General features: G+C 34.0%; 1 protein-coding gene across 1 annotated transcript in view; it reads left to right on the top strand.

The window, feature by feature from the left end:
* Positions 1–13,901, top strand: part of LOC126879110 (ras GTPase-activating protein-binding protein 2) — a 47,019-nt gene extending 33,118 nt beyond the window's left edge. Inside the window, exons 8-9 of the mRNA XM_050642055.1 lie at positions 5,484–5,731; positions 10,859–13,901. Of these exons, the coding sequence (XP_050498012.1) occupies positions 5,484–5,731; positions 10,859–11,200 (590 nt within the window). The 3' untranslated portion in view covers positions 11,201–13,901. The remainder of the gene's footprint in view (positions 1–5,483; positions 5,732–10,858) is intronic.
* The last annotated feature ends 10,852 nt before the right edge of the window (positions 13,902–24,753 follow it).

Genomic DNA, 24,753 nt, shown 5'->3' with positions numbered 1-24,753 from the left:
TCAACGCAGTCGATACCTTTCGTCGATAGACACGTTTTATAGATTCTATAATACATTATTTCGCCATCTTTTAGTTATTCTTTTAGTGCGTTGTTTAACAGCAGGACTGCTTTTCTCGGTAGATTTCGGTAGATACATACGGCGCAGAACCGTCCGGATATGGGGAGGTCCTGATATGGCAGGTTGTACTGCACTTCATCTTCTAATGCTTTTTTGAATATTTCTTCTGAGTATGCATTAAACAGTGATGGCGACAAGACACAGTCCTGTCTAACGCTTCTTTTGATTTTTAATTTATTGGTGTTTAAATTATTTATTTTTATGACAGCTCATAATACAGATTATGTTTCACGGTATCGAATGCCTCGTTATAATCTAGGAAGCAGACAGATGTCCTGGTTTACATCTAAACATCTCTGTATTAGCACATTTACTGCAAATAATGCTTCTCTGGTTCCTTGAGCATTTCTAAATCCGAACTGAGTTTGTCCAATGTCTTGTTCTAACCTTTTGTATATTCTACGATGAATAATCTTTAGAAATACTTTGAGTATGTGGCACATTAGACTGATGGTACGGTGTTCACAACATTGTGTGGCGTTTCTCTTTTTCTGTATAGTAACGAATGTTGATATACTATTTTTACTACAAAAACGTTATTACGTAGGTCAAAATTTTTGACGTAAGAGAACTGTCAAAACATTAGAATGTGACTTTTCATTATTGCCGTGTTTATAATAAACATAGCAATAATGAAAAGTCACATTCTAATGTTTTGACAGTTCTCTTACGTCAAAAATTTTGACCTACGTAATAACGTTTTTGTAGTAAAAATACTATAGAAGCCATTCTTTAGGTAATATACCTGTTCTGTAATTAAATAATTCGACAGTTACGTGTATATTGTAGTCGGCTATAAGTTGCAATATTTCTATCGGTAGTTCGTCCCATCCTACAGCTTTCCCAGTTTTCAGTTCTTTAACCCGCCATTACACGCGCTATGAGGGAATACCTCACCATGTTTGTTTATAACCAATAAAATCGTCTTAACTAAATACGATACCCTTGAGCACCCAGGAATGCCTTTAGCATCGTTCATGAGAGGGTATGAAAAAGTTATAGAATATTTCAGGCGGTCAGTGTGCTCTGTGATACTTGAAAGAAGTGACATCCCTCTTCAAGTGAGAGAATTTCTCACTGCGCGTGCAATCACGGTGAAATCACGTTTCTGTTATCTCAAAGAAACTTTTAGGTTTTTGTTTAATATTTGGGTAGGTTTAATTAAAATATTGTTTAGGTTAGGTTAGGAACAGTGCAGCACCGATGGGGGTGGGTTTGGGGATCAAATCTTTAAACCCGTTTATCTCAGAACTACTAATTTAGAGTTATCAAGTTATAATATTAAGGCGACGATATTATGTATTAACTCAACGGTTAAAATTCTATATCTTTTGATCAGATTGTCCTATCGACAAAAATTAAAATGCGTTTTAAAGGTGGAGAGTACAGCTTTCGTATGCAATTTTTGTATTTTGTCACAAATGAAGTCAGTTCCTATAAAGCTCTTTCAAAAAGCAAAAGTTCATGTTATAGGTTTTGAAGATTATACTCAGAAGATTATAATCAGTGAAAATTCCATAGTGACTGGTCAATGGAAGTGTTATACTTTTACTAAATTTATTAATGAGTAATACTTCTAATTTATTTAGTTCTTTTTTTATTTCATTTAACTTCTCTATTTACAAAGTAACTTAGAGCCTCATTAAAAGACAGGTAACGTAATACAAATAATTAATTTAATTAATCTCATGAGAATTGAGGGGCTTGGAAATAAAAGGGTTTAAGTGCACTTTTTTCAAATTCTGACCCAAGTACAGATTCGCATACCTAAATGGTATTATAACTTGGTGGTAAATTGATCTAAGTATATTTCGCACTATAGGCGCCACCTATCGCCATTACATTTTGTTCAATGAAAACAATTGCAGTTTGCTTTGGTAGTAAACAGGTTTATCCGTGCTCTTGAACTGTTTTACCACAAAACCATTTTTAGTATTCTGTGAAAACAAATAGTAAGAAACGGGTTTAAGTGCGCTTGAACCATTTTACCACAAAACTATTTTTAATATTTTGTAATGTGTAAACACATGTGAATACAGGATTCATTTGTAGTTTCACTGTGGATAACAGCTGGAACAAAAATGATTAGTAATATGTAGTTAACATCTGCACTTGAACCGTTTTACCAGTAACATTTATCAACACCATGTACCGATTCAAGTACATTTTTTTAATAATTGAAAAAAGGAAGGATGTAGTAAGGGTAATAATATACCCTTATATTTTTATCACTTTATAGTACATTGTACACTAGACATATTTTAGTTTAATGACTCCTAGAATTTATAAAACTCAAACAATTTCGAAGCTGATTATCTCAGAACTACCAAAACTGCACTTACCCCCTTTTACGTCTAGCCCCTCAATTGTAAAAATGTCAAAAATCTCACAACATTCATTTATTTAACAGCTATATAGAAACCGACTTCATTTTCGACAAAATGAAAACATTGAATATAGCTGCACTTTTCGCCTTTGAAACGCATTTTGATTTTTATAGATAGGACACTCTGATCACAAAATATCGAATTTTTACTGAGTTTATACAAAATTTATTTAAAAATTTAATTTTATACACGTAACTGACATTCAAAATCGCCGGTCCTACAAGCGTTGTTTCTGAGGAATCGGTTCATTCTACACAAAGGGCGCTAATAATAAACATTTTTTTCTATGACAAACAGATTCTTGGTAAATCGATGTTTTCCCTTTTGCCTCATACGAGGTGGGGTTAGGCCAGTGGTCGGCAAAGTGCGGCTCCGGAGCCGCATGTGGCTCTTTGCCTCCTTAGGTGCGGCTCTGGCACAAATCCAAGGAAAGCGCAATAGTATTTTCATTTAAAAAAAACTATAGGAAAAACATTACCATTCTGATAAATTAGCTTTTATCAAACTTATAAACTTTAGCATTTGTCAAAATTCCTCTTAATGCTACGATAACTGAGTTGAAATTTTCTCCTTTTAACATTTGCATTAATATCTTTACAAATAGAAAAAATGGAAGAACATTTCAAAAACAACGAAATTAGAGGGGCTTACGAATACCTAAAAAAGATAAAAAGTGGGTATAAACCTCAAACAAGTCTATGTAAAGATGAAAGTGGGCAAATAATCAGTGACCAACAGAAAGTCACAGAAACCTGGAAGCATTATTTTCAGACACTACTTGGAACTCAAGTAGACATGGAAGATGAAATGGGTATGATCTACGTAGAAGAGAATGGAGTAGAAGCTCCAACCATAGAGGAAGTTTTCGAAGCCATTAAGGCCCAGAAAAACAATAAAGCTCCGGGAGTTGATGAAATACCAGCAGAACTATATAAGGTAGGTGGCGACCACCTAGCAAGTCACATCCACGCGCTCATCAGAGACGTATGGCAAGAAGAGAAAATACCCGACGACTGGAAGAAAAGTATAGTATGCCCGATCTATAAAAAAGGAGACAAACTCCAGTGCAAAAACTACCGTGGAATCTCTCTACTATGTACAGCATATAAAGTCCTCACGTATATTATAAACCAGCGGCTCCAACCACTAGCAGAAAATATTATTGGAGAGTATCAGACGGTCTTCCGACGGGGAAGATCGACATTGGATCAAATATTCACAGTAAAACAGATCTTGAGCAAAGCATGGGAACACGATATTGATGTTCACAACGTGTTTGTAGACTTCAAACAGGCATACGACTCAGTCAAAAGAAACAAACTATACTATATATTGGCTGAATTGGCAATACCACACAAGTTAATAAGACTCATTAAAGCCACAATGGATGAAACTCAGGCATGTGTACGAATACAAAACCACCGGACAGACTTTTTTAACATTTCGCAGGGACTAAAACAGGGAGATGGGCTGGCCCCAACATTGTTTAACCTGGCACTGGAGTATGCGGTTAGGCAAATGCAAACTGGACGAGGAAATCTACTGACCAACCGAACGGTTCAACTGGCCGCTTATGCTGATGATATTAATATTATGAGTAGAACATCAACAGGAGCACAGGAAACATATGCAGAGTTAAAAACACAAACAAAAATGCTAGGTCTGGAAATTAACACAGAAAAAACAAAAATAATGACTCAGACGAGAAGAAATATAGTCCCAGAAAACATTATACATGAAGATGACATTGAAACGGTTGAAAAGTTTACATACCTGGGAGTAGAAATATATGCCGACGGATTAGAAGATGGAGAAATAAGGAAGAGAATAACGCAGGCAAACAGAGCTTATTTTGCCCTCTCCCATATATTTCAGTCAAAAAGTTTCCACCGAAATACAAAGATGAGAATCTATAAAACCTTAATTCGACCAATAACATGCTATGGCAGTGAAGTCTGGGTGCTGAAAGAAACATCCAAAAACAAACTCGACACATTCGAAAGGAAAGTACTTAGGAGAATACTAGGACCTGTGAGGGAAAACGGAATCTTCAGAAGTCGATACAACAACGAGCTTTATCAACTTTATAAGGAAACGCCCCTGTCAGACTTCATTAGATTACAAAGATTGCAATGGGCCGGACATGTGATAAGAATGGGAGAGGATAAGCTACCAAAACGAGCACTGAATGCTAGAATGCAAGGAAAGAGACCGGTTGGGAAGCCACGAAAGCGCTGGGAAGACACAGTAAACAGCGACGCACAAGCCCTTTTAGGAGTCCGTGTATGGAGAAGAGCAGCCACAGACAGGCAAGGGTGGAGGCAAAAAATAAAGGAGGCCAAGGCTCAATTTGGGCTGTAGTGCCGTAGAAGAAGAAGATTAATATCTTTAAAGTATGTTTTTTAAAACAAGGAGGTATGGCGCTCTAAATTTGAACGTCTTTGTGTTGAATTGGAAATAATGGAGAAGACAAAAATGTTCACAACACAAGTGGTCTGCTTTGAATGACCTGGAGAAGGAAGACATGATCATTCTCACGTTTGCTATTCATTCCCTTTTTGGTTCTACAAATAAACATAAAAAAAATGGATTTTGCGCCAAATTTTTTTAAAAAATACGGTGTAGGAAATAAAACCTTACAAAACGAAAGAAAATAGAAGTTTCTACGATGATTAGAAATGAAAATATCGCCAAAAAACGAAGAAAAAAACATGTTCTAATTTTTTGGGAGTTTTGGATGGGGCTAGGTAGTAGGGCTTTAGTTTTATTTTTTGTAATAAAACTTTGCTGAACAAGCAGATTTGGCTCCCTATTTTTTTTTAATTGTTGTAATGTTCATATTTGGCTCTTTGGCTAAAAAGTTTGCCGACCACTGGGTTAGGGGAAAGCCAGGGGATAGGAGTGGAACTCACAGTTTACTCACCGTGGCAAATATATAAAGCATCATCAATAAAATAATATCACATCTTCTTTTAGATGAAAGACGAAGATCCCAAAGCCAAAACTTTAACGATGTCAATCAGTTGTTCTTGGGTAATTTGCCCCACAATGCCACCGAGGACGAGCTGCGAAACATCTTTAGTGATTACGGCAACATCATTGACCTGAGAGTCCACAGTAAACCCCCCAAATCTGGAGGACCACCTGGAGCTCGTGCTCCACCCAATTACGGATTCATCACATATGAGACCCAGCAAGCTGTGGAGAATTGTTTGAGAGCAAAAGTAAGTTGAATGGATAGTTTACTTTAAAAAGAAATATATGTACGATATTTGGAAAACTAATTTTGTATTATTTTAAAATTATCAATCAAAATATTTTGGGAATGTTGAAATCTGACTTATTTTCTTTTATAAAACGTTCATGCCAGTCACATTTTAGTACACATATGACGGGAACAAATTATTTTTTACATTGATTCTAACCTTTTTATTGCACCATCTCCTCTCGAAAGTTGGCAATCCAAAAGGTAATTGCAGCTTTGGAATCTATCAAGCACCAAACGTCATGGTAGGGGAGCAAAGTATGCAAAATGTGCAGTCACTCGAGCGCTTTGGGGACCTATTGGGTTCTGAAGAGTAGGTCCTAAAACCAAAAAAGTTAAAATTTTCCATTTTAGTGGGGACTTGTCCATTTTTAATTTATTTTCCATTTCCAACAATCGTTTTTTTAGATTATATCGCCATCTATCCATAACTCCAAAAAATGTGTCGAATAAAAGTTATTTATTTTTATGTAAATAATCCAAATCTGCAATAAAAAATGGGGGCTCCCATTTAAGATTTTAAATTATCCCCCATCCCACTTGCGTGGGGGATCGTGTTGAGTGTCATTCGATAGATTTTTAAAAAATATTGAATAAGTGTATTTTTCAGTTTTTGATCTGATGTTCATTTCGCGAAATATCGCGGGATTCATATTTAAAATATTAAATTTACCCCCCACCCTCTCTTTGGGGAGTCGTGTTTGGTATCATTCAATATTGAAAACATATTTTTTCGTTTTTCAATCTGTCATTCATTTCAAGAAATATTCGCTTTTTTTCTTGTGAAACTTTGGGGCTCACCCATTTCCTTACGCTCCGCTCAAATCGTCAGATTTTTGAAATATACACTGTTTTGCATGTACTTAACTTACCTCATCTTAATCTGACGATTTTGAGTTTTTGACGAATCTAAGGATAGATTTCCCCCCCCCCCCCCCAAACGAACTCCCCTGCATTAAGAGCCAATATATGGTAGAGGTACATTTTCAGGGTACAAGGTTTCTCCCCATGTAATAATCTGCCGCGCTCGAATAACTGCAAAAATCCCCGCTTGGGCTCCCCTACCATCAAGCTTATTGTTAGCTTTATGAATTTTTATGAATTAATGTCGAAATCAGAGCATTCTATACTGACTAAATTATTTAGAAACTATTTGGCACTGAGAAAGTTTTATTTATTTGAGACCTTTGTAATTAGATAAAATACAAAGTGTTACATATTGATACACTAATTTCAAACAGTAACAAGTCTGAATTTTAGTCATTTGTAGTTAAGTATTGAAAAAAGTGCTTCAATAACCAATATTACATATTGTTAAATATATAGGGTGAGGCAGATAACTGGCCTATTAGAAATATCTCGAGAACTAAAGGCAACAGAATCATGAAAATTGGAATAAAGGGGTTTTGAAGGATGATCTATTAAATGAAAATATTTTCATCTCTTTGCAACTTCCGGTTATACCGGAAGTTGCTTATAACTTCGTTTTTTTAAATGGGACACCCTGTATATTTTTACATTTTTGGATTCTCTTCGATGTCTTCTTTCTTAAAATATAAGGTTTTGTAATATTATACAGGGTATTTTAAAAGATAATTACGTTTTTTTATTAATTTCGTAGCAACATTCACACCCTGTAGAATTGTAGTAGTTTGACATCTAAAACTCTACTTACGTTCAAATGATTTTTAATATACTCTACTATTGTTAAGAATCATTAGTATAGCTAAATTTTTAATTTTAGTATACAGGGTTGGTCGAAACTCGGAATGAGTATTTTCTGAGTTTTCTTAAATGGAACACCCTGTATTTTTGTATTGTAGTGAAATTATACTTTATAGTACTTTTTTATTTCTTAAGCATTCCCTATACCTAACTGCTTTAATTTGTGAGTTATTGGTGATTCAAGCTAAACATTAATTGCAACAAAAAATACGTAAAATTTTATTAGGTTGGCCGTGAAAATACTCAATCCCAAATAATTTTTCAGAAATAAATACATATTAATCCAGACTGGTCCTTAAAATTACCAATAATGGTTTAGCTATCGAAATACCTACTTAGTTAAGATTGTTGGTGCGATTAACAATTAAGCACAAATTAAAGCAGTTAGGTATAGGGAATGCTTAAGAAATAAATAAGTACCATAAAATATCATTTCATTACAATACTAAAATATAGGGTGTTCCATTTAAGAAAACTCAGAAAATACTCATTCCGAGTTTCGACCAACCCTGTATACTAAAATTAAAAATTTAGCTATACTAATGATTCTTAACAATAGTAGAGTATATTAAAAATCATTTGAACGTAAGTAGAGTTTTAGATGTCAAACTACTACAATTCTACAGGGTGTGAATGCTGCTACGAAATTAATAAAAAAACCTAATTATCTTTTAAAATACCCTGTATAATATTACAAAACCTTATATTTTAAGAAAGAAGACATCGAAGAGAATCCAAAAATGTAAAAATATACAGGGTGTCCCATTTAAAAAAACGAAGTTATAAGCAACTTCCGGTATAACCGGAAGTTGCAAAGAGATGAAAATATTTTCATTTAATAGATCATCCTTCAAAACCCCCTTATTCCAATTTTCATGATTCTGTTGCCTTTAGTTCTCGAGATATTTCTAATAGGCCAGTTATCTGCCTCACCCTGTATAAAGCAATATGTAAATTTTACAAGTTTCAAAGGGTAACAACTCTGTTATAACGTTCTGTGAAGGTGTCACACATATTTTGTCATAAAACAGTAATTATTTTAGTTCCAAAGATACCAATGATACAAACCAAAGACTTATGACGGGGACATATTAATATTATGTGACACATGACAGAAGCTCGAAACAAATGACAATCTATGAAAAGCCCTATTGCAGAATAGGGTATCCCAGTTTTTGTACAATTCGGATCATCCATTTAAGAGATAATTACGTTTTTCAGACTTGTGGTTCACTCTGTATATTCCGGACATGCATTTGGTATATTGACGATTTGCAATGACTTGCACATTTTCTTTCTTTTTCTAGTTTCAACCTCAAAAATGTTGTTTTTTACAAATTTTGATGATATATAACAGACTTCCCTTTTATCTTTTCATTTTCTTATCATTAGATATAACTTTTGCGTATTTGGTAATAGTATCAATTTTTTTCATTTTTGCCTGATTGTACAGCTGTTGGTGAATTTTTTCTACACAGCGACGTTCGCAGTACTTGTTTTCAGTTCAAATAGTAATCTAGCCAACTTATTATGATATTGCTGTAGAATCTGCTGTAGATTTTTCCTTTTTGAGTAAGAATTTATCACTTATAATAAAGATTAAAAAAAAAATGGTTCTTGAATAATTTCAATGTTAACGAAATGCGTTTTATTATAAAGAATATGTTTATGAAAGTTGACAGTGACATTTCTATTGTAGTAAATTGTATTGCTTCAATGTAAATCGACTGACAAGACAGCAACTTGAATAATTGTATTTCATTGTCACAGTGTAAAATACACTGCGTGCCATGAAAAAGAGGCCACCTAGAATTTTTCAATAACTTTAAGTTTATATAATTTATTCTATTATAACTAAACTCCAACAATACAGAAACACTTTTAGCGTCTTTTAGGCACCGACAAACGGTGTCGACATGTCAATTAAGGGTAATAAGTTTGCAGAAGTGATATCAGTTTTACGACTTCGGATAATGCATGTGTTGTTTGTATCTTATTTTCTTGGAATATGGCTCTGAATATGGCTATTCTGTTTTTCAAAAATCTTTCACTAGTGTACAGTTGTTCAAAGAGTGAACTTGTGCAATTTTGAAATTTAAAACTAGGGCTGAGAGATCTACTAGATCTGTTCAAATTGTTACTGTGATTGGTACTGGAATGAGTCAAAGAGAGGTGGCCAGACAGCTTGGAGTCAGTTGTTGTATAGTCCAAAAAACTTACCAACGATTCGTAGAGACTGGATCTCACGAACGCCGACCAGGATCAGGCCCGAGAAGAATCACAAAGGCCAGACAAGACCGTTTTTCACAACGCACTTCTTTGCAAATCGGTTCTTTACGGCTAGAGCAATCCAAAACCGTTCTCAAAATGTTCACGGGTGGACATTAAGCACTTCTACCATGATAAGAAAGTTGAGGGAATTTGGTATAGGGCTGGATGTCCAGCAACAGGACCTTTGTCAACAGGACCAGCAACAGGACCTTTGACGGCAACATCGACAACGCCGAACTACAGTTTGCTAGAGACCACGAGCATTGGACGATAGAAGTTTGGAAAAATGTTTTGTTTAGTGGTGAGTCCAGGATGGTTCCTTATGGCTCAGATGGTCGCATCAAAACATACAGAAGACGTGGGGGATGATATGCTGCTTGTGTTCGATGAGCATGTGTTGCTTTTGGAGGAGGTTCGGTAATGTTTTGGGCAGGCATTTCATTTGAAGGCCGTACTGATCTCATATTTATTGATAGAGGAGCTTGAATATTGGTAGAGGAGGAGTTGAATGCTCACAGATACATTACCGAAATTCTATACGAGCATGTAAGGTCTTTTGCTGGATTTGTGGGCAAAAACTTTATTTTCATGCAAGACAACGCGCGGCCACACGGAGACAAGATGGTAACGTAATACCTGGAAACAGTCGATGTGCCAAAAATGAACTGGCCGGCTCAAAGTCCAGATTTGAACCCGATTGAACATGTTTGGGACCAACTCAAACGAAGAGTAAGAAACAGAATACCTGCTCCTATAAATCGTGAGCCGTGTCGGTTGACGCTCATGGAAGAATGGGAAGCTTTTCCTCGAGACAACATCTAGAATTTGATCATTTCAATGATAAATCGATTGAGGAGTGTAATTCACAATAGAGGTGGTAATACAGAGTATTAATAATCACGACTTAATTGTAATTTTTATAAAAACAACAGAAAAAATGTACAATATTTTTTTTAATTTTCCAATAAAATCATCATTAGAATCATCACTGCTTTAGAACATATTCTTGAGGGCCTCTTTTTAATGATGCGCAGTGTACCTTTTACACAAATATATTTATGATCTTTTTAAAATATAACTATTTTTTTAGCCCATATACTACCCAAAAGATGATAAAAACGGCATCGTTCTCAACGTTGAAGAGAAAAAGATGAAAGGCCCCTCTTACGGAGGCGGTCGTCCCTTGGGAGGTGACAACAGAGACAATAGAGATAACAGAGACAACCGAGACCGAGACAACAGGAGCGGTCGAGGCGACAACGGCAGTCAACGAAGAGGCATGGGAGGCGGCCCCGGGGGCGTAAACAGGAACAGCAGCGGCGGCCCCGGCGGTCCACAAGGCCCCAACAACAGAACGAACACATACAGCAACAGAAGTTCGGGTGGAGGGCCTCCCAACCGGGGCGGACAGAATGCCTACAACCGCCGCTAGTAGTCCGCCCCCCCTCCCCCGTCGTGACTGAGTGACTGACATTGCCGCGAGTTGCTCTAGTTTGTGTGCAAGAGGAGTATACTGGCGTGAAATAGTGAGAAAAATATCGGAGCCGTGTTACTTTTGAAATAAAAAATATAAACGTTAGTGCCAATTGTGAACGATGAGCTGAAAAGTTTATTTACTTTGAGCCTCGCCCGCGACCATTCTAAAGAAGCCAATCTCTCTTACTAGTAGTTATTGTATTTATTTTGTAGTCTATCCCAAACTGCTGGCAAACTTAAAGCTTTTCTATCTTTCTACAACAGTTTTAGAAATATACAGGGTGTTAGTAAATAAGTATGAAATTTTTAAGGGCTTATTCTACATGAAAAAACAATGCCGGTTTGCTCTATAAACATATGTCCGCAGATGCTTCGTTTGCAAGATACGGGGTGTTGAAATTTTTATTTCAAACTGCCAATTTATTTATTGCTCTAAGACCAGTTGAGCTATGAAAATAAAATTTGGTGAGTTTTAGGAGGTAGTTATTGCGCATTTTTTGACATACAATTAAGAATTTTGTATTCATCATTAACGCGCATACGGGTAATAGTCTGAATTTTTTAAAGAGAAAAATAGTACGCCACTGAGATATTTCAAACTAAAAATTATTTTTAAATTCCACGTTTAATTTTTGATAAAAAAATCTTTCTTGCCTTTTTTTCCTATGATGCACCGTTTTTATGCAGAAAAATAAAACATCTTGCCCCGTATTTTTCATTTCTCAATACATCATCAAGAACTATCCAATATAATAATACTAAACTAGAACAATAACAGAAAATATTACTAATACGATTTCAACTAGGTGCAAAGCTGCAAAAAATGTTTAAAATGATCTCATTTACAGAAGAATTTTATACATTACAGGTAACAGAAGAATTTTATATTCATAATTGGCGCGCGTACAAGTAATGGTCTGAATTTTTTGAAGAAAAAAATAGTACGCCACTGAGATATATCAAACTAAAAATCATTTTTGAATTCCTCGTTCAATTTACGACAAAAAATCTTTCTTGCCTTTTTTTTATATGAGGCGCCGTTTTTATACAAAAAAATAAACCATCTTTACGCTTACAAAGTATTTGAGGTAGTTTCCATATTATGCGTAGAAACTTAGTTCAAATACTTTGTAAACGTTAAGATGTTTTATTTTTTTACATAAAAACGGCGCCGCATGTGAAAAAAAGGCAAGAAAGATTTTTTGTCGTAAATTGAACCAGCAATTCAAAAATGATTTTTAATTTGACATATCTCAGTGGCGTACTATTTTTCTCTTAAAGAAATCAGACGACTACCCGTACGCGCGCCAATGATGAATATAAAATTCTTCTATAACCTCTAAAGGAGGTCATTTTTAACATTTGTTGTAACTCTGCACCTAGTTAAAATCTTATTAGTAATATTTTCTGTTATTGTTCCAGTTTAGTATTATATTGGATATTTCTTGATAATGTATTAAAAAAATGAAAAATACGTGTAAAGATGTTTTATATTTCTGCATAAAAACTATGCACCATATGAAAAAAGACAAGAAGGGTTTTTTATCATAAATTAGACGTGGAATTTAAAAATAATTTTAATTCGAAATATCTCAGTGGCGTACTATTTTTTTCTTTAAAAAAATTCAGACCATTACCCGTAGGCGCGCCAATGATGAATACAAAATTCTTAATTGTATGTCAAAAAATGCGTAATAACTACATCCTAAAACTCACCAAATTTCATTTTCATAGCTCAACTGGTCTTAGAGCAATAAATAAATTGGCAGTTTGAAATAAAAATTTAAACACCCCGTATCTCGGAAACAAAGCATTTGTGGACATATGTTTATAGCGCAAACCAGCATTAATTTTTCATATAGAGTTAGCCCTTAAAATTTTTCATACTTATTTACTAACACCCTTTATATAACCTACAATATATAAAAAATAAATAAATACATGTACTAATATATCAAATTCAAATTAAATTGACAAACGTGGACAAAAATCCATTATTCCTAAGTATTTTAATGATAAAGCGATAAACAAACTTTAAAAAATTTTTTCTTTCATTTAAGCTCCAAGAGACAATAGGATAAATATATCCTTCATGTAATGTTCAATTTTATAAATACATATTTGTTTTTCATTGTTTATGGAGATTCATTTAACTTTGTGATTTTAGCTTGAATGAAATTAGTGGGACAATGAGAATACTCCGAGGAGAATGTACATGGTAAAATTTGTCAGTTGTTTGGGATTAACATTTGTTTCTCACTTTGTACTTATTGGCTGTGTTTCTATATGATAATTTAAGGGTTGGTTCGGAGGTTCCTTGACGTTTAGAATGGCAGATTGACACGTACCAGTCTTTAGGACTCGTGCGTGTTGCATTCGTTTTGAAATCCTTGTCATAACTCGAGTTTTGTTTCTGTTTCTTTGTTGAAATAGAAAGGAGAGAGGAAAATTCTTTTGCGGTATTTTATTTACTTATTGTTTTTTTTTAAAGAATGAGAAATGTTTGTTCAGCTAACAGAGTTGTTCCTAAATCGATAGGTGTCTTTAATCTACCATGTATGGGTATTTTTTTTATATTTAATTAAATAATTCTTAATTGTGAAAGTGATACTAGCTGGAAATTTCACCAATAAGAAATTAAATCTTCTTTAACAGTGCCTCACTTTTATTTTATTTTCCTTTTCCTAACTATTAAGATTTTTTTCTTTTTAATAATCAGATATAATCTAATCCTGTGTTCATCTGCGCAGGTAGTAATTTTAACAATTTTTAATTATCAAATCTGATTTGTACACATCTAGATAATTTGTACACAGCTTCAACGGAATATGCTGTTTATTGTTGACTCACCAGTATAAAGCGAAATATAAAGACAAAAATATTTTTGTGACTTGAAGCATACTTAAATATTGTCTTACTTCATCATACTGCTACAAACTGTAAAACACCAAACCTTACATTGCATATTTATGGCATACATTAACACCCATGAAGAAGTAAATTATCTGTTTCTTAAGTGTTATCTATTTAACTGGCTTAGTCTTATTCCACAGTTATTGGCCGGCTGTTTTTTAATGTGTACTTGAACAAAAGGCTATCTATCACTTGTTTCTGCTTAACTAATAGACACCGAGTAGTTTTCCTGGTGAAATCAACTAGCCAGATCCAGATTTTATGAGCTGGAATGCATGATCCAAGGTTAAAAATTTATATGAAATTTTCATAGCCATAATAAATAACCATATCCTAGAATCTCTTTGAGTGTCTTCTCTTATTGAAGTTTGGTAAAAATTTTTGCAAATTTTTGTCTTCCTCAGCAAATGGTTTGTGCTCAAGCTTGTCCAATCTCATATATTCTTAGCCAGCAGCACTCTTTATATCCTGGTCCTTGTCTATCTTCGATAATATGCTCTATTGTTAGTTAAAGGAATTGTCTCATTATATGATCAATATATCGTCGACCTAATCCGTAAACTGCGTAACTTTATTTATTCAAATTTTACAGGAGACACAAAAAACTATCTCTAAATATGACTAATTCGAATACTATGTATCTCCCATTTTAAAAGATAGGATGGTATACAATATTTTATATATACACATCACTAACATTTGTATATTATTTAATAATAGTCCAAGAAGCAGCGCTGAAAAATCTCTTTGAATTTACTGAAGCTAGATTTTTCACAGTTGATTACTGTGATTGTGTAGAGAAACATACTGCGGTTGGTCAAACGAAACGTAGAACAGGGGTTACTGAGAGGGTATCAAAGTTGCTTTCCTACGAAGGTAATTAAATCCATTTACTAAGGCTGAAAATCAGTACACACATTCTAAATTAAATATAAATAAAAGTTATTATAGTCGGTCAGCTGTATGACGGGACAAAAGCCGGTCAGTCCTCCCCAGTGAATGTACAGGGTTATTCACTATATTTTGACCCCCTTGCATACTGCTTTATTTACAGAATTAGAAAAAAATATAAAATACAAAAGTTATTCGATTTTTAAATTATGATTTTTTGACATATATATCGTACTAGTGACGTCATCCATTTGGGCGTGATGACGTAATCGACTATTTTTTTAAATGGGAATAGGGGTTGAGTGCTAGCTCATTTGAAAGGTTATTCAATTCCCTATTTAGCAATATAAATATTAACATGATTAATTATACAGGGCGTCCAAATTTTTTTTAAATTAAATTAATATTTCAAAATTTTTTTTGGGACACCCTGTATAATTAATCATGTTAATTTTTATAGTACTGTATAGAGAATTGAATAACCTTTCAAATGAGCTAGCACACGACCCCTATTCTCATTTAAAAAAATAGTTGATTACGTCATCACGCCCAGATGGATGAAGTCACTAGTACGATATATATGTCAAAAAGTCATAATTAAAAAATCGAATAACTTTTGTATTTTACATTTTTTTCTAATTCTTTAAATAAAGCAGTTTACAAGGGGGTCAAAATATAGTGAATAACCCTGTACATTCATAGGGGCCGACCGACCGGCTCTGTCCCGTCATACAGCTGACCGACTATAATAACTTTTATTTATATTTAATTTAGAATGCGTGTACTGATTTTCAGCCTTAGTAAATATATTTAATTACCTTCGTAGGAAAGCAACTTTGATACCCTCTTAGTAACCCCTGTTCTACGTTTCGCTTGACCGACCGCAGTATGTTTCTCTACACAATCACAGTAATCGACTGTGAAAAATTTAGCTTTAGTAAATTCAAAGAGATTTTTCGGCGCTGCCTCTCCGTCTATAAGTATTTAATATTACTTACCACCAACTTTTTCTTGAGAATATCACTTTCTAAACAGTAATAGGTCAGTCGTGTGGTATGAAAAACTAGGGAGTTACATATTTTTTGTACTAAATTTGGCGGCAAGGGAGATACACTAAAGGAGGCCAAGGCTCAATTTGGGGGTAGTGCCGTAGAAGAAGAGATACAGTGTATACGAAGAGGTCGCTATTAACTCATCTGGTAAAAATATGCACGTGCGTCCTTTTTTAGACGATAAGTAGGGACTTTTTGAAACAGATGGCAGTAATAACTCATGTTCAGAGAATTATATGAGTCACGCAGTTTACAGATTAGGACGACGATATGCAGTTTTCCATTTTTAATAATGTCTGTCAACTCACGTTCCCTGTCCATTCGACACAAAACTTTCTAAGGTGGGGGTATGGGCAGTTAAGGTATTCGCAACATTCTTCGCTTATACTCACATTTCAAGTGTTTGAAATCTATTCAGGGTTGTTTCTTTTTTGTATATCGAATGACCGATCGCTTAGGGAGTTAATGGTCGCATTCAGGAGACAAAAAAGTGAGGGAGTTGTTCCTGATGGAGCAGTAACAGTTGTGTTTCATCTTGTGAAGGCTCCGCTCCCTAAATTCGTGACAGCCTATTACTTTCTGTTATATGTGAGGTTATATACTTGCCTCTGCACATAAATTGTTTTTTACTTCATAATCATGGTCAAAGACCATGAATTGTTTACCGTCTGCGCTATTTTCCAATTGATAATTAGTACTTGACGCCATTTTTCAACAAATCTATTGACAAAGTCACAGAAGTAGCATACGTTGAACGGAGGTAGCGGAATTAAAACGGGCTCACTGTCATGGCGCCCGTTCCGTAACGTCCGTAACACCTTCCGCAAGTAGCACCACATTCATAGAACGAATTCCAACAGTTGCGGAGCCACTCGTGTCACTTTTTCGTCTCCTGAATGCGACAAATGTTTGCGTTCACTACATACCACATCATCATGATGGCATCTACACTCCTAGCGGAGTGATTGCCGCCCTCTTTGGGCTCTTCCGATTCGTTTGTCGCGGTAAATCAATCCGCATCAATATTTTGGTTTTACAATTGGTTGTGTGACTTGGCATCTTCTACAAGTTTCCTCCATTCGTTCCTGTTTTTGCTTCTGGTTACCCTTTCTCCGACTCCGATCTTATTAAGGTCCTCGACTATCTGGTTCTCCCATCTTTTGGGTCTTCCTCGTGGTCTGCCTGATACAGCTCTCCATTTGGAAATTTTCCTGATAACGGCTTCTGGATTCCTCCTTTCTATATGTCCCATCCATCTGTGTCTTCTGCTTTCAGAAGTTCTCTTACTTCGTGGTTCATGAGTTTTTTAAATTCATTATTACCTAAGTTTAGTGGTCCTGCTATCCTCCGAATTATTTTCCTTTCTAGGATCCTCATACCACAAGACTACATACCACAATGCAACCAATATTACTTCTTCTAAGTGAATCTTAGTCACGTTTACTATTTTTCTCCACATTTGCAGGTCCTATGCAATAATATTCAATTATTGTACCACCTTACGTAGATCACTCCTTATTGCATCCTTCCATCTTTTACTTAAGCGACTGACTGACCTTTGGCCTTGGGGACTTTCAGAGAAGTTCGTATTTAGAAGTCTTTCGTCATTCGATCTCAGTACATATCATGCACATCTCATACAATTTGCCTTGATGTATCGTACTATATTTTTGTCTATAGAGTGCTTCAAGTTCCTGGTTATGTCCTAATCTTTACTCTCCTGTTACCTCTACAAGGCCCAAATATCATCTAGCTAGAGGATCTTGTGTTCGAAGATGTAATAATTTTGTTATTTCATTCTGGTTCAGTGTCTACGTCTCACTTCCATACGTTATTATGCGGCGAATTCTAGCTTTATATACCTTTATAGGAATAAAAGGCAGATTTCGAGCATATAGTTTAATCAAATCTTGCCCAAGTATACTTTCGCTAACTTAGCATCATCAGCGGCAAAATGTAGATAACATTTGTATGCCAAGTATGTAATTTAAAGAATTTTGCAACTAATAAATAACATTAAACACACACCAGACGAAGGACAAACAGATCAAAAATTAATTGAAATTTGCCAGATACTACATCTTGGCAAGAAAATGTGAGAACCAAGATGTAGTATCCTGCAAATTTCAATTAATTTTTGATCTGTTTGTCCTTCGTCTAGTGTGTGTTTAATGTTATTTATTAGTTGCAAAATTCTTTAAATTACGTTCTTGCCATACAAATGTTATCTACATTTTGCTGGGATATCTTCCTGTTTTGACGAAATGCCCCTGATGATGCTAAGTTAGCGAAAGTATACTTGGGCAAGATTTGATTAAACTATATGCTCGAAATCTGCTTTTATTCCTATAAATTCCATATATTCGAACATTCAACCTACTTCTATTTTTTACACCTTTGTTTTAGATGCCTTTGAGAGCAATTTTGATTTACGTTTTGTCGCTAAGGAGTAATTCGCTTTATTTCCTAACATGATTCTAGCTGTTTCGTCTTTTAGCAATGCTCACAATTATTTGAATTCTTTGACACTTCGAAATTGTACTCATTTTTCAAAATGTCTCATTATTGGTCTTGCATTTTTGCATCTTGTTCTTATCTACATTGACCTTAAGGCTAATTTCCCTGTCCTAGCTTTCAAAAAGGGTAAAAGTGGAAAAGGAAAAGTGGATCAGCCAATATAACTGCTATTCTGAAGTGCTGAAGCCTATCATAGCATTGTAGGATATAACAGTACATTGTAGGCATTTTTAAAAGAGTTAAGATATTTTTTGATGGTACGTTTTCTTAATCGGCAGTGATTATATTTATTAGTTATTCTGTTCATATACTATTCATTCTTAAACAAAATTGTCGAATTTCTTAGACTTTACCAGCTGTTTTACCCATAAAAGTTGTATGGCAGTTATCAGTTTACTTGGGCCAGACAATATGGGATGTATGAACTACTCTTACATTTTGTATTTGTATTACCAACAACTATAACTCACTCAACACTATATAGTTGATAACCTATTGTTGAACAGATACAGAACATTTATTATTTTGATTAGAAATAAACCACAATTTGACTTTAAAATAAGTTTATTTTGACTTTTCGATTTCTCCTTCAGAAATTGTTCTCAAAATGTATTTTAAAGTAAAATTGTTGCTTATTCTTAATCAAAATAGTTAATAGACGAAGGGACAGCGCTGAAAAATCTCTTTGAATTTACTAAAGCCAAATTTTTCACAGTTGATTACTGTGATTGTGTAGAGAAACATACTGCAGTCGGTCAAGCGAAACGTAGAACAGGGTTTACTGAGAGGGTATCAAAATCTATTGCTTTCCTACGAAGGTAATTAAATCCATTTCCTAGGGCTGAAAATCAGTACACACATTCTGAATTGAATATAAATAAAAGTTATTATAGTCGGTCAGCTGTATGACGGGACAGAGCCGGTCGGTCGGCCCCAATGAATGTACAGGGTTATTCACTATATTTTGATCCCCTTGTAAACTGCTTTATTTACAGAATTAGAAAAAAAATGTAAAATACAAAAGTTATTCGATTTTTTAATTATGATTTTTTGACATATATATCGTACTAGTGACGTCATCCATCTGGGTGTGATGACGTAATCGACTATTTTTTAAAATGGGAATAGGGGTTCTGTGTTAGCTCATTTGAAAGGTTATTCAATTCTCTATACAGTACTATAAACATTAAGATCATTATTTATACAGGGTGTCCAAATTTTTTTTTATAATTATTAATTAAACATTAAATTTTCTTTTGGACACGCTGTATAATTAATCATGTTAATGTTTATATTACTGAATAGGGAATTAAATAACCTTTGAAATGAGCTAGCACTCGACCCATATCCCCATTTAAAAAAATAGTCTATTATGTCATCATGCCCAAATGGATGACGTCACTAGTACGATATATATGTCAAAAAATCATAATTTAAAAATCGAATAACTTTTGTATTTTACATTTTTTTCTAATTCTGTAAATAAAGCAGTTTACAAGGGAGTCAAAATATAGTGAATTCATTGGGGCCGACCGACCGGCTCTGTCCCGTCATACAGCTGACCGACTATAATAACTTCTATTTATATTCAATTTAGAATGTGTGTACTAATTTTCAGCCTTAGTAAATGGATTTAATTACCTTCGTAGGAAAGCAACTTTGATACCCTCTCAGTAACCCCTGTTCTACGTTTCGCTTGACCGACCGCAGTATGTTTCTCTACACAATCACAGTAATCAACTGTGAAAAATCTAGCTTTAGTAAATTCAAAGAGATTTTTCAGCGCTGTCTCTTGGACTATAAGAACGATTTAGAACATGCTATTATAAACGAATCATATGTGTGTCTTGTGACAACTAGGTGAATATTAGGTAAAATGTCTGTTTCAATGCCTACTCTATTTTCAATAAAACAAGAATAAATCATGGTGATGAAATTTTCAAGAGTATACAAAATTTAAACCAAATATTATTAATCTAATAGTAGGTATAATGTAGTCAATTTTTATAATATAGTAGACTAGTAAAACGCTAAAGGCATTTTTGTCTAATCGTCTTGGATTAATCAGGGTAAGTTGTAGAAGAAAGAATTTTTCTCGATCTATTCATCGTTTATGATAAGGAACAAAAACGACGCGAACGACTTCTGAGATCTGGCAAAAGGGGCTCGTGGTCGTCAAAGTAAATATACTCACAGCAAGTTGGCCCTTTAGGTTGCAACTACATTTGTATTACCTTATTTTTATGTTCGCTATAGGACATGAGATCGTGGCAAAAGAACTGATATCAATTGAGTTTTGAAACGAGCTCTTTCTGTAAAAATTTCATCTTTGTGTCTTTCATCAAATTACATCAATAATTTAAATTTACATGAATAAAGTTCATTGCAATACTTCCATTACAAATATTTCGATGAATTTATCATGTGGATAAACTACCAACTTGAGGACATTAAGACACATTGATCTACTGAGTCGTTTCAGAATTCAACGTTCGGATGCTTTTGCAAACGTGTCTTGGCCTATAAAATTAGTATTTATGGAAATGATTAGAATTTTCAAACAATACATGCTTGAATAACGTTGTAATACTTTGTAATACTTGCCTTTTATTAATCCTTGAATTTCTTACGTTTCGTTGTCTTTATGCATACTGATTTGAGGTGGTTTTTGAAATGACTTAAATTTTGAAAATTTGGAACGAATAAGTTTTTATATTGATTTTGATTACTGAATATTTTGAACATCAACACTTGAGTTGTAAAATAACATAAAATAAGACAATAAATAATGTGGGGTGACACTGATTTGTTAGGTTCTATGGCTTTATTGTCTCTGCATTGTTTTTAATTGTTTCGCCAATATGTTTCTTTCTGTAATTTTTTATTTTTATCTTATGTAACGCATGGAGCACAAATTTTAATTGCATTTAACACCATTTATTTTTTTTTATAGAAACCATGTATTTTTCAAGTCTACTTTATGACTAAGGTCCTTATTTATATCTGATCATAGTTTTTCATCTTATGTGATCGTATTTGACTTCACAAAATAAGAGAAATAGCGCTTTTTAATTTTGAAGCACATATATTGGTTAGTTTGTTAGGTGTTACGTTTTTTTATATCTTTTTGGGTATATTTTGTAGCTTTTTCCCCCTCCTCGATATATTGACTCATATTTGACTCGTTTTCTCTTTTATTTTAAATGAATTAGAACTTCAGTAGTCATTTTGTTTGATTGACTTGAGGTTTTAATAATTTTATTTCTTTATACTGCTTTATTTGGTTTTATTAAGTTATTCGTAACTTTTCATTTATATGTTTGACTTCTTTCCTGAATATTCTGTGTGCATTCCGTGACTTCAGAAATCTTATTTTCTGTTTAATATTACAGCATTGATTTTGTGACTTGTGTATTAATACAAATATGTCACATTTTTGTGCAAATACAATGATGAGCGCACCAATAACCGGCAAAATAACGCAAAAGATGGAAAACATATTAAGTTGTGAGATAAAAAGAAATTAAACTAATAGAGTTGGGAAATTTAGCGATAAAAACCTATAATTTTACATTCTATTTATTGTTTCCCACCTTTAGACGTATCCGAGGAGTATGCCAATTAAAATGTCACTGTCAGAGTGGCAGTTGCCAAACTCGTCCGATACATCTAAAGGTTGGAAACAAGAAATATAATGTAAATTTATCGGTTTTTATCGCTAAGTTTCCCAATACTACTAGTTCATCCCTTTTTATCTCACAATTTAATGTTTTCCATCTTTTACGTTACTTTGCCGGTTATTAGCGCGGTCATCACTGTGTAATATTCTGAATAGTATCACCTCAAAGTAAAAATATTTTAATACCTTCACAAATTTATAATTATAAAATATTTAATTTTAATAATGTGTTACCCAAATAGTAATAGAGAAAAAGAAAATTTGTCTAAACCTGCAATATTATAATAATATGCAATGCACTTCTCCATATAATTCAAAATTTAAGTTTCTATTTCTGCTCGTTCAAAATTTGACACAACACCGTTTTTATAACAGTATTTCGTCGATAATGAAGTCAAAGATGAAGAGACTGAAAAACATTTGACTAGACTCCTTATCTTTTTAAATAAAAAAAAAGAGCAAGATAGACATCGATCTTGCAACAAGTATTTTCTACATTTATACTGATTTTCTGAGTTGTTTCTGTTTGACTTCAGGTTAATATCTTCTAGTATTACTATTATTTATTGCCTAACCTGGAGAAAAAAATGGGGCATGCAATGAAGGACAATACAGTTTTTTGAAACCTCTCAGGTCTTCCTCTTTATTAGTACAAATAACTCAATGCTTTATTTATAAAAACAATGTATCTTTGTTCAAGTTTCAAGTAATATGGTACAATGTGTCCAAGTAAACTTCTCTGTCTCCTGGAACAAAGATCATACAACCAGGAACAAAATATCCGTTCTCTTCATGTACCTACTAGATGCAATAAAAAAGGTTTGTGTATATATAATCGAGAAGGGGATGAATTTATTAGTTTAGAGAAGTAATTTGGTACATTGTGGGAATATTATATAGTACTAGAATCTATCTAAGAGACTCATTAATATTTAGCTCGGCGTGATGCTATTGTTCGAAATGTATACATACATAAACAACGGATCATTTCATAAAACAGGTAGATCCCTTGTTTATGATAATTTACACCTCGAACAATACCACTCCGCTGAGCTGAATATTGGCGAGTATCTTAGATAGATTGTAGTACTATAGTAAACATTACGTCTGGTTGTCAAGAATCATGCATTTTTGAGCCTATCTCTGCCCTTCGTTGCTTCTCCTCGATGGCATGATGTGAATCTGTTTTACTTTCAACTTATTTAAGACTTAATTTTACATTTTTGTCCTTTTAGTTATTTTTTGTTTGGTTCGCTGAAGAAATCAAAAAGCTGACTTTAGGGATTTTAGTGATATTAATGTTTGTGAGCGAAAACTGAAGTTGGAGATTTGAATAAATTTTGACAAGCTGTTTTTTTGAACATTGTGTTTTTATTTCTACCTCAATACCTAATTCTCTACTATAAATAATTTAAAAAAAGTAGACAACACAACGAGAAGTCGAAAGAACAGAAGATCTAAAACTTTAACGTTGGAACCAACATTCTGGTTACGGAATGGGACGTTTCGATGCCGCCGGTTCATCGCCGGTCGTTTCGATGCCGCCGGTTCATCGCCAGTCCATTTCATCGCCGTCATATCTCGCATTTCCTAGAATTCCTAATTAATACTAAAAATAACTAATAATTGTAACTGTTGAAAATTCGGAAATATATCAGATAGCGATTAATTGACTGGCGATGAATCGGCCGGCAACGGCATCGAAACGGCGGCGATGAAACGTCCTAGACCCTCTGGTTACAATCTAAATCCTTGCCTTCTACAATTCACAAGGAAAACAGACGATACATGAATAGACTAAGAGGAATCTAAAATATGCATTCCACAACCCCTCAATTTATCTAGGTAACAATTCAACGAATTGTGATTCCTAGTACTCAAAATGTGAGTCCTAGTAATCAAAATGTGAGTAGAACTAAAAAAAAATGAAAGATAGTTGAAGACCTAAGTAGAAGAAATGTGTTCCATTTGAAATAAGAAAATTCATTGGATTTACAGAAAAACGGAAGTTCTGACAACAATGTAATTGTCACTATTATATTGGCCGCATTAGAAAACCCTTTTGTCACCAAAATCTATAAAAAATCGTGCAAGTTGTTTCCGAGATAATTGAGGCTTTCCATACATAAAACTCACTCTGTATAATATACTCCATAATATAATACAAGGCAAGGTCGCAAGGTAGACGGAAAAAGAGGGGCAGGTCGAAGAAGTACGTCATGGCTTAAAAACCTGAGAGAATGGTTTAACAGATCCTCTGCATCCCTTTATCGAGCTGCCATTTGGTGGTACATTTTATAACATTTCCAAGGTAGGTACCTCATTTTTATGAAAAAACACAAGAAATGTATTGTTCTGAAGCTATTTCCTTGTGGCATTTTTATGATTAATTATTTATATGGGAAATAAGCCACAATTAAAATGAAAAAAATAATTTTATTAACGTTTCGACGCCCA

Source organism: Diabrotica virgifera, chromosome 1, assembly GCF_917563875.1.
Source record: "Diabrotica virgifera virgifera chromosome 1, PGI_DIABVI_V3a".
NCBI classification, from domain to species: domain Eukaryota; kingdom Metazoa; phylum Arthropoda; class Insecta; order Coleoptera; family Chrysomelidae; genus Diabrotica; species Diabrotica virgifera.
Note: the sequence above shows the minus strand (reverse complement) of the source record. Positions and strands in the feature narration are given on the sequence as shown.